Source organism: Pezoporus wallicus, unplaced genomic scaffold, assembly GCF_028554395.1.
Source record: "Pezoporus wallicus isolate ANWC-B61680 ecotype Strahan unplaced genomic scaffold, APGP_CSIRO_Pwel_v1 contig_4191, whole genome shotgun sequence".
Lineage (NCBI taxonomy): Eukaryota > Metazoa > Chordata > Aves > Psittaciformes > Psittacidae > Pezoporus > Pezoporus wallicus.
This window is the reverse complement of record NW_026641383.1, coordinates 2,713,091-2,724,364: the sequence shown is the minus strand read 5'-3', so window position 1 is coordinate 2,724,364 and position 11,274 is coordinate 2,713,091. Positions and strand designations below refer to the sequence as shown.

The window sequence follows — 11,274 nt, the reverse complement described above, 5'->3', positions numbered from 1 at the left end:
TTTGTGACCCTTCTCTGGACTTGCTCTAACAACTCCACATCCTTCTTATGCTAGAGGCCCCCAGAGCTGAATGCAGGATTCCAGGTGGGGTCTCAGAAGACTTAATTTGGCACATCTCATTTCTTTTCGTATACATCCGATTAGCTACCCAAATTATCTTTAATGATTTGTTAATAGTTAAGCTACTAGCAATGCTTTTGTTAAGTGTTTGAGATCAAAGTGATTCTAAAAACCACCCCAATAGAAACACTAGATATTAACTGTTAACTTTAGGGAGCAAGAAACCCACAGTCTAGGCACGGTGGCTCACAAAAACCTTTTGCCACGCAGGGAGAGAAGAGCCACAAACCCACGTCTTTGCTCTGCTCCGGCCGGTGGGGGAGCCCCACGGGGCGCTCCCGGCCCGCGCCGCTGTCCGCGCCCGTGGTGCTGAACGGCGCCGCGCCGTCTCGTCCGAGTCCCTCGTGCTCCCTCCGGGAAGAACGGCGGGATTACGGCTGCAGTAATTGGGGCCGGATTAACTCCCTGGAAACCGGCTGCAATCGCAGCAGCTGCAAATATCCCCACAATGTGGGATATGGAGCCGGGGGGGGGGGGGGGCGCATCCACCGCCCAGATGCTGCGTCGCTATTGGGGGAGGGAAAAAACAAATATATATCATCCGCTGCTTTTGGGAAGGGCTGGGCCGGCGGGGATCAAGCAGCCCCTCCTCTTCCTCCTCCCTCCTCCTCTTCCTCTCCCTCGCAGCCTCGCTCTCCTGTTCCCGCCAGCCGCCTTCCGCGGAGGGGGCGACAGGGGCGCAGATCTCGCACTCACCCCGCCGGTGACAAGCGATGGGCGACATTCCCGGCCTCGTGAAAATCAGCGTCTCCCTCAAAATCCAGCCCAACGACGGCGCGGTGTATTTCAAGGTGGACGGGCAGCGCTTCGGCCAGAACCGCACCATCAAGCTGCTGACCGGAGCCAAGTACAAGATCGAGGTGGTCCTGCGGCCCGGCACCGTCCAGGCCACGTAAGTCCGTGCTCGGGGCGGCTCCCCCGGCCCTCCCTTCCCCCCTGCTTTATTTTTAGAGGTTTAATGTTTTTTCCTGGCATGCTGACAGCGCGGGGTTTCCGTCATTTCTCCCTCCCTGCCTTTTTGCTTTGGTGGCCCTGTTCCTCAGCCCCTGGCCAGCTGTTCCTAGTGCTCTGGCTCAGGAGAGAGGCCATGTTTGGGAGTCGCTTCCTCCCCTCTCCCTTTACACCTTCTCCCCAGAGCTCTTTCAAGTCCAGCTCCTTTTCTTCCTCCTTCCCCACGGTTTGCCCTGGAGACAGAGGAAAGAGGCCCCTCTGGCCTTGCATGTCAGGATACACCATGCCTAAGCCTTTGCTGCAGCATGGCAAAGCAGAGACTGGGACCAGGGAGGATTCAGATGGGGAGCCAGCTCCAAGTGGAGGGGCAGCCCTGAAGAAGGGATTTGACTAACCTCTCCCCAGCTACTCGAGATCAGATCCCTCCTGCCTTTCCTTTTGACATCTTCCCTGGAGGACTGCAAAGCCCTGACATTTTTCAGGAGCCCCAGTGAGTCAGCAGCACCTGCCTGCAGGCCTGCTAAAATCCCTGAGGCATCCCCCAGCACAGAGCCTGCCAGGCTGCAAGCCCACATGCTGGCTCCAAGCTGCCAAGGAAAGGAGGTGCAGAGCTGCTGAAAGGCTGGATCCCGTCTCTTTGCAGGACAATGGGCATCGGCGGTGTTAATGTCCCACTGGAGGAGAAATCAAGGGATGCACAGGTGGTCACTTACACAGGGATCTACGACACAGAAGGGGTGCCCCATACCAAGAGTGGGGAGAGACAGCCCATCCAGGTCAACATGCAGGTATGTGGTTCCTCAAACATGGCATGGGAAGACAAGGGACAGGAGCAGGGGGTTGTATCCCAGAGAGAGGTGTGGAGGTGAAATATTCCAGGACAAAGTCTGATCACAGCTGCTGCCTCCTGTTTCCTTTGTGTCAGTAAGACTGCTGATCAGAGTAGAGCTAAAAAACACAAGCCCTGCTTCCCAAGGGGAAGCCAAGAGAGGCTAGGAAACAGTAGGGGAATTTCTAGAGACCTGCAAAGCCCTTTCAGGTGCTGCAGCAGGAAGAAATGTGAGCTGAACCTCTCGCCTCTTCTGCAGGACACTACAGACATCAGGCAGCTCCCACCAAGATCCCTGGCTAGGAATCCAATCCCAAGCCCTTGGCATACAGGGGCCTCCCTTTTGCCTGCCAGCACCACCAAGTGTTTTGAAGCAGAGCATGCCCTAAGCACAAGAGGTGACTAGTACCTTCCACCTGTCATCTGCAGGATGCCTGAGGACCCACCAGAGGCTGAAAGCATGTGTGAAAACAAACCCAGGGCTGTCTTCTCCCTTTCCCCATATCTTTCCATTATCACATTATCTCTGCATCCACAAACAAGTTCTTATTCAAGTGGCTCCTCACCCCAACCTTAAAGAGAAGCTCCGAGGGCCAGAACTGGTATATGCCATGGCCTCAAAGTGAGATGACAAAAGCTCCAGCCTGTAAGGCGGCAGAGTTGACAGAAGACAGGAACAGCAGCAGGCAGATTTCCATAGCACTCTTTGGCTGGTATGCTCGGGGTGCAGAGGGAGGTCTGTCTTTGGTTTGCTTGTTTGGGTTTTTTCCCCCTTTCCTGATTACAGTTTTGAGGGGTTCTTGCTGTTTATTCTTTGCCTACTGTACCAAAAAGGGGAAATGGGGCAATAAGCTATCTTCATCCAAAGCTCTCTTAAAGGTCTGTTCCAACTCTCATAAATTAGGACCTTGCCAAGCCCACCAGATTTCAGCTTTTTCTCACATTTGGTCACAGCATGCAAGATCTCATCTCGATCTTTTATCTTCGCTATTCTTATCTGCAGCCATCACTTAGCATGGCAGTCCCCCTCTGAATAAGAACTGTAGTGTCTCTATTTGGTGTTTCTAGTAATTACAGCACACCTAACTTAATTGTGGAGACCCACATCACATTAGCAGTTACTGCTTCAGAATCTTAGGTTAATAAGACTACCCTGAAGTATCTGTCCAGGTTAATCACTTTTGCATACAGTCACCTCCTCTTAACATCCAGGAAAACCTAACACCCAGTATGACTCGTCAACCAGTGGAACAGGGCTGCTGGATGGCACTGATGAGTACTACAGTTAAATTTCTTTATACCAGGAGGTGAAAGGGCAGCGCTCCCTAAAACCCAGCTGCTTTGACTAAGGCATCCTTATTGTGATAGCCACACTTAGCTTTAAGTGAAACATTCATATGAACCCTAAAAATCTGGATGTTTAACTTTTCTTACAGAGAAAACCAAGTCAAATCAAATAAAGCAATTCCAAGAAATGCAAGGAGGGTCTGATTTACAGATACAAGCTCTGAGGTGTTTTGTTGCAGCATCAGAATGCGAAGCCACATTACTTGCCCAAACAGTTGCTTTTACAAATCAAATCCTGGGATATTAACCATGATGCTAATAGGATTTTCAAGCATTAAGCAGGTCCTCAACCTTTTTTAGGATCTGATCTTCATAGATAGGTTTTTCAGTACTTACTCAGGATCTCCACAGTTGTTACTTTTATGTATAAATATAGGCATCTCAACTGGGATTTACATGTTTAACTCATCATTTAGCTGCTCAGCTAGACAGAGCTGTAACAGATTAAGGCAACCAGCCTCAAGATACCCAGTCTGAAAGCTGCTTCTAATACCTAGTTCCTGATTCTTCAAAACTGGGCTTATTACAAATGGCTTTAAAATTTCCTGCTTCTTTCAACTATGAGGAACTTCTGCCTCCACTTCCTTTTCTAGAACTGGCAGGATCCTGATAATACATCCTAGGGAGATAAGGACACTATTTAAGGCATAAAATCTGAACTCACATTAGAAACAGATTGTGAGGTCAATCCTGCAGTTAAGCACTGGTTTGATACTCCTGAAAGACACGATGTCCATAAAGGTCCATAAAAAAATTGTTTTCCAACTGCTTTAAAACTTCAAACAAATAATTTGTGTGCCTTCTTCAGCTGGCTAGTAGACATCTGGCCTGCTACAGCCATAGTCTGTACATGTAAAACAACAATCCTGCTTCTGAATTCCAGAATCTGAGGATATATTTCTATTACATGAATGCTTAGTTACGCTCACTATGGAGAAACTGCTAAACTCTCTAGTAAATGATGTAAACTTATTTAGAAACCTCTCATTTTGTTCTCAACCAGACTAGTCTCAGATTGAATTAAGAAGCTAAACCTCTATTCACAGTAATAAATAGTCATCAAATCATCCTAGCATGCAAATTCAGAGGCAATGATTAACTGTTCACACCTATACTACTGGATGAGAGGGAATAGCAGACAGGGAAGTGAGCCTGACCTACAAGTAGGGCCATGCCTCCTCTCTGAGGAGGCCCATATACAGGCCCAGTGAAGGAGCCAGGATTTAGCTGCAGGAGTCATGGGAATTCAGGGGAACTCTGAGGATGCAGAATGTTCATGATGCCACAGAGCTGCTGCATCTGCTAAGCACTGGGTTTGGGGGGAGGCACAGGGTAGTAGAAAATCCCTGCAGTTAATTTGTTCCTTCTCCAGGAAATCCACAGCAAACTACTTGGGGTAGCTCAGCAAAACTGGGTCATTGGAGGAATAGAGAATTTGTTTCCCTCCTCTGTCTTGTTGAAATTCAGATCCTTCATACATTAACAAAATGAAATGCTCTTCTTGTATCATACCACCTTCTACAAATGCTACTAGAAATGCCTTTCATTCCTCAGTTTCCACACTGAGGGTGGCTGATGCTCCTCTCTGACAATTTCTCTTTCTGGATTGTGCACAGTAATATCCAATGTGCTTAACTTTTACTCTTGCATTATGAGTGCATCAGGATTACTATCAAACAAAACCACCAACCCCAAACCTTAATTAAGGTTTTAGTTGCTGGGAGAGATAAAATAGGCTGTCTTTTGACAAAGATATCTGATTCTCTCTTTGTCAAATGAAGGCACAGAAATATTTCAGATATTCCTTTAAGATAACACTTGGAACTGGAGCCAAATAAAAACTTTCCCCTAACAGCACACAGCAATTCTTGCCGTTGTCAAGGCTAAATTTAACTTACCACAGTGGGCTGGGGAAGGTTTAAAGCAATGTCCATTACACAGCAGCAGCTTACAAACCACATCTTGAATTAAAAAAAAATAAACTACATGTCCTTCTGAGAAAACTGGATAGAGAAGACTGCTTGTAACTCAGGGAAGAGTCACTGTGTAAAAGGGCTTTCATACAGACTTTGCAAGTGGGATTGTAATAGGCAGATGATTGAAGGTCAGCTCCCAGGCACATGATGGGAATGGAAAACAGTCAAGTGAAGGAGCTGTCATTAAAGTGAGTGATGGAAATATTTAAAAGGAAAAAATGTTGAAGAACAGTGCTGTTCAGTATCACTGAATCCACATCTAGTATCTAACAACATAACACAATCAAGCCATGCTACTGGGACCAACTGCAATACATACAGGCTTCACACCCACACTTCAGATTCTCTGCAACGTGTCGAGGCACAGAAACTCAAATTCTGCAGCAGCATTATAACTGAAATCATAATCTATCCTTGAAACCCTCACAAGGTTTTCCTGATGATGTAAAGGTGTCCAGCAGTGGCTTAAAATAAAAAGGGGAGATTTCTGTTCTACAAAATTTACTAGAGCCATAGTATCATTCACTCCAAAGTTACAAATACAATAAGACAAATTACAGACAATGTCTCACTACTCCTTCACTGTACTTGACACTTATCTGCTAAACACGCTGATTATCTCCTTCCTAGCTTCTGTTACTCATACCTCAGTTTGAAAAGTGCACTATCACAGTACAGCTAGCAATTACAGAAATGCACAAATAACTTCTTTTGCTTGTTTCATGTAAAATGTGGAACAGAATCCAGGGAAGGAGTAAGTGGTCTAATAGCAGCATGTCTCAGTCAAGACACTGCTAACACAAGGCTACAAAATACAGGGGCATTAAAGATTTTAGATTAAGCAAAAGAAGGAGCAGCCTCTAGGCATGGTATAAAGGTGAAGTGATGGCCTACATCACTACAGATTGCTGCTACATGGTCTACAGTATGTACAAGCCACTTGAAGATCATTGGGCCAACTACTGCTGAGTCACCCTAAGGATTACGGCTTTGATTCTTGCTGTTAGTAACATTTATCCATGTGGGATCTAGAACATATTCACTGACTTGCCTTTCCAGATGCAAGTGCAAGCAGATAGCAGCTGGAGAATCTGACCCTTCATGGTTTATGTATGCCTCACCATAAAAGACTTTATGACTGCTAGAGCAGGCTTTACAGAACTTTGATTTATTGAGTTGAGGAACAATAACCCTTACATCAGCTGTTTTATGGTCCACAGTTTCCTTAAGAGAGAGAAACCAACAAAATAATCAGCTCACTAACACTGATATTCCCTCTTCCTTGCAGTTTAACGACATTGGTGTTTTTGAAACAGTCTGGCAAGTCAAATTCTACAACTACCACAAGCGGGATCATTGCCAATGGGGTAACAGTTTTGGCTGTATTGAGTACGAATGCAAACCAAATGAAACACGCAGTCTTATGTGGATCAATAAAGAGACCTTCCGCTGAAGAGTCTAGCAGTGGCTTAAAATAAAAAGGGGAGAATTCAGATTCACACTGAAGAGATGTGAAACCAGTACTGCTGGACAATCTCCCTAAAGAGGAATCTACCTTTTTAAACCAGCAAGAAGCCTTAACAAAGGCATACTGTAACATTGCTTTGTTCCATGAGGTTCCAACAACTATGTTGTATATACAGGTGGTGTCACTAAAATCTTTGCCTATTACTGTATATTAAGTTTACCATGGCATCTGCAACATTCTTTACCTGTCATCCTGAGAATACTGAAAGTTCATGGTAAAGAATATTTGATAGCTGGGTAGAAAGTCATACCATCATAATAGCGTCATAAGTATCTGGATTATTCCCACTAAATGGTTCCACTAGACATAACTCTTGCAAAGTGTTTAGCTTTATTGCTTAGAAATTGGATGCAACATCACCTGGGTGATTTCTGTATTTGCATTTGTGTTTGCTCCTAAATCGGTGTGCTGCTTCAAGCATTTTGTCGTACATGTCATCCCAGTGGACAGCAAAACGTGCAAACTGTGGATATTTGTAGGTTTAGCTAAATGGCAGCTATCGCACTGTTGATATTGTGCTTTCATACCAGGGAATTTGCAAACTCATTCTCCCTTTTGGTAAGTGCTGTTAAGATATTTTGTGAAGTTTCCTAATTTACCAAATCTCTCAAGATAGGATTCTTTGTTAAGTTTTGCAGTCTCTGAAATAGTTCTAGGAAACTGTATAAAATATGCTAACCTGAATGAGGGAAAAGCAATAAACCAGCTATGGTATCAGACACCTAACAACATGGCTAGTTTCTATCTTAAGATCATACAGTATATTCCTGAAAGATACAGCAACCATACTATATTTAGTTCTTAAATTAAGAGTTCTGGTAGTAATCTTCATTTTTGTTTTAAACACACATTGCTCAAAACAGTTAAATCCTACAGATCAACCTTTTCAAGCCTGGCCACTGTATTGTACCCAAAATCAACAGGATTTCTAACCAACAAACATGTTTATACATGCATTGCACTCTTTCAAATAAAGGTAAGCATGTAAGCATTTGCATGGTTATGACTAAAGGTGCTACATAAACACTAGATCAGTGTTTAATACATACAACAAAAAACAAACATATCTTTTATTTCAGTAAATAAAAGCAGGGGAACAAGTACACTCTCCCATCCCCAACTTGGGCTGAAGCTGTCAGTTCTTGTATATCTGTGATTCCCTTTGTGAATAATTTGTAAATTGTGTATGTAAATGGTTACCATTACTTTTGATCTTTGTAATAAAGGACATAAACAATTTCTTCCCTAGTAAGACCATATAAATGAGTTGAAAATACTGTATCAAGAAAGTCACTGGTTTTAGAAAGTCAGACAGGAGAGGGTTCATAGTCAGTGCTGTCTGAGAATCCAGTCCAAAGTACTCATGTTCTTTATCCAAAGTTTTTAGGAAATACAGTTTCAGTCTGTTAGAATACAGACAGTTAATGTGGTAACATTCAGTAGAGCTTATTGATAAAATGCAGCTGAATTTCATTACACTAACATAGTGTGGAAGGTACCGAATTGGAACACAAGTAATATACCAAGGATATATTTTCTTTAGTTGAATTATTAATCAAAAAGCTTGACCATTTACAGATTTCTACAGACAGAAGAACCTGACAGTAGCACTGCTGTAACACACCACTGGAACAGGTTGCTACCCAGCTGCATCTCTGCTCTGAGGCAGTATTACGTAGGCAAATTTCACTGTGATGAAATTCTAGAAGTAATCTATGTTAACGTCTTTCCTAGGCCTTTCCTAGATTACACAAAGAATTCTTCAAACTAAAAAAAAATGAACTGATCAAATTCAAATGAAATCTGTACTTCAGACAGACGTGTTGTTGCCAGCACTTCAGCAGAAGTTCCAGATAACAGGCTTAAATGATACCAAGCTTCCAGCTGTCAATCAATTCTAGCTCTGCACTACTAGAAAGAAATTGTATTCTACAACAACTGGCATACTTAGGGTTCTGTGAAACCAAAAATGGTTTGGGTTAGAAGGGACCCTGAAGATCATCTAGTTCAAATGTCCCTGCCCTTTCACTAGACCAGATTGCTCAAAGCCCCGTCCAACCTGGCCTTGAACACTTCCAGGGATGGGCAGCCACAGCTTCTATGGGCAACCTAATTTTGGTTGTACATATGAACTGAAAGCACATCAGCAAGAAATATGTATGATAATAAATTAACAGAGAAGCTTCTATCCTAGTAAAATTAAAATGTGTAAGACAAGCCTTCACTTTGAGCTCTGCTGCTTTGACCTGTAATGTCCTAGCTCTCCAGCATTTGAGAAACATTAAAATGAATAAATCTATCCTGGCATGAGAAGGGCTGTTAGCTGGGAAACACACTTTTTCCATGGTAAATACTCATGCCCATATTAATGCCAAATAGGGCAGCTCCTTTATGTCCTAGCAAGTCTTGTAGCAATTCAGTTCAGAGGGTGGTCAAGAAAGAGCCTGGAGATGGAGTGAGTTGCTTCCGAAAGGACAGAAAGAACAGCGAGACCACTTGTTTCTTGGAGGCTCCATATCCTGAGACTGAACATGATTGTAGCACCCCTTCTACAAACAGTGGCAGTGATAAAAAGGATGAGGACTGGTTAACGGTTTATCTTGGGTCAGGTGAAATGGCATTGATCAGCTGTTAGACCCTTCTCCCCTAGATAAGGTTTAAGCATACAGAAATGTGGGTTGATGGCCTTACATCATTCCTAAATAGATTATTCAAGTGGTGTTTGTTGAGTATTCATACCACTAGTGCTGATACTTGGCACACATAAAGCAAACTAGCCCCATCGATCTCCCCTTGCACAAGTGCTTTGCTAACAAAGCAAACATTTGCTCCTAGTAAAGGTGACGCCAGACTTCAGCAGTTCCCTGGAAAGTAATTGTTTGATTTTCTTTCATGCAGGACAACTCTGGTAAATATTCATAGAGCCTGAGTCACTAGAAAACTGTTGCTGTGACAGCTTGATGCATTATTCAATCAGCAGCATTTAATCTCCAGACAACTTTGTTCTTTACACAGCTTTTTCTAAGTAGTATTTCAATTTTAGTACAGAACTCCAAAATTCAAACAGGACATAATACAGTCAGCTTAAATATATATTTATTCATTACAGTGTCAGAAAATGCTGAAAATGTGTCAATCCACTGAAACCACAAGACACTCATATCTAAAGGTTTTATCCGTGAAAGACTTCAAGATTTTTCTCATGCAGCGTTCCAGCTTTCATTTTCATAAGACAGATTGAAACAAAGACACAAAGTCTTTCAGAGTCACTTTTTCATCTATATTTAGGTAGCAGTTAACACTTTTAGACTGCTGAGTAACAGGATCCAAAAGCAAGTTATTAGTAATGATTATTACAGTTATGATCATGCACAGGGCTTATATCATTAGAGTTTTCACAAGACTTTGTGTTTAGTGCAGCCACTACAGGCTTTGGTATCTCCCACCAGCTGACTGCATCTGAAAAAGAAATAATACTGCTAACGTCTCCACGCCCTGCTAACACAAGGTAGGGAGGTTTCACTGGCTTCAGCTGAGGTTCCATCCATTGGTTTGCAGATGCAGAGTGACCCCTGCAGATGTCAGACTAGCAGAGTATCAGAAAACCTCATCTGTTACATTCTTCCTATAAAAGATGAGAATAGAACATCTCTATGATGAACCTGAGTTTTATAATGCAAGGCTTTCACGTGCCAGCAGAGGTTGGTTTCCATTTGGTCAAGAATGCCTGCCTCACTCGCTATGTAAAATTTTGATGTGTGTGCCAAGCTGAACAGTTCTATTCTTCCAGAGTCTCCTTGTGAAGCTTTGATTAAATAAGGATGTGGCATCTTGTAAATGCTAACCTTTTTGAGATCTGAAACAAGTGCTTTGGCTTCCAGAATTCAAAGTACTGAATTAATAGCTGTGTCAACCCTGCAGCACAAAGCAGCAGTATAATGAGTCTTACAACATTCATGTTTTCCCTTAGCTCTACAAGGCTCACAAGCAATGACTGGAAAGTCCCCTCAGTACAGCTAATCCAGATATCTGGCTAGGAGAGACAGGCACTCCTGCTCATGGGCCTTCCCTGCTGCATTCCTGGCAGCTTTTGCCAGCATTCCTTGGACTACTTCCTTTTCTCCTCTCCCTGAGACCAGCATTTAAAGCTTCAGATCCCTGTGAGCCCTGGCTTTCAGCCTTAGGAACACAAGACTGCATCAACCCAGGAAGAGGGAAACCAGCCCTCTCTGCATCGTTTTCTCTGGTCCTACTTCAAAGTCATTATTTCTCTTATTAGTCAACACAGTTTAGGTCTGCGCACTCAGGAAGGATAATCCCATGAATGACCTTACACATTACATATAATCTTGTCTACCTCTTTCTGCAGAAGAAATTCACAGGGATTCCAACTGTATCCCAACTATAAATAAGAAAAAAATGAGCAGTTGCCAAAAATACAAAGAAGTAAATTTGGACAGAAGGCACTACTGACGGTCAGTGGTGGAGATGCCACAGTCATTACAGTGCTGAAGAACTCAAAC

The 11,274-nt window shown here is 43.3% G+C and overlaps 1 protein-coding gene across 1 annotated transcript; it reads left to right on the top strand.

Moving 5' to 3' along the window:
* Positions 1–676: 676 nt before the first annotated feature.
* CNRIP1 (cannabinoid receptor interacting protein 1) lies at positions 677–7,480 on the top strand. The gene is made up of 3 exons (XM_057423389.1): positions 677–1,012; positions 1,715–1,859; positions 6,512–7,480. Exons 1-3 carry the CDS (start codon positions 834–836, stop codon positions 6,674–6,676), a joined length of 489 nt encoding a protein of 162 aa, XP_057279372.1. The 5' UTR covers positions 677–833; the 3' UTR covers positions 6,677–7,480.
* Positions 7,481–11,274: the final 3,794 nt, after the last annotated feature.

What these genes read in the sequence shown, in the direction of transcription:
- CNRIP1 (XM_057423389.1), top strand. Translation starts at nt 834, where the DNA reads ATGGGCGACATTCCCGGCCTCGTGAAAATCAGCGTCTCCCTCAAAATC. An exon ending in CCCGGCACCGTCCAGGCCAC is followed by an intron (nt 1,013 to 1,714) that starts GTAAGTCCGTGC and finishes GTCTCTTTGCAG; the next exon opens with GACAATGGGCATCGGCGGTG. An exon ending in CCATCCAGGTCAACATGCAG is followed by an intron (nt 1,860 to 6,511) that starts GTATGTGGTTCC and finishes TCTTCCTTGCAG; the next exon opens with TTTAACGACATTGGTGTTTT.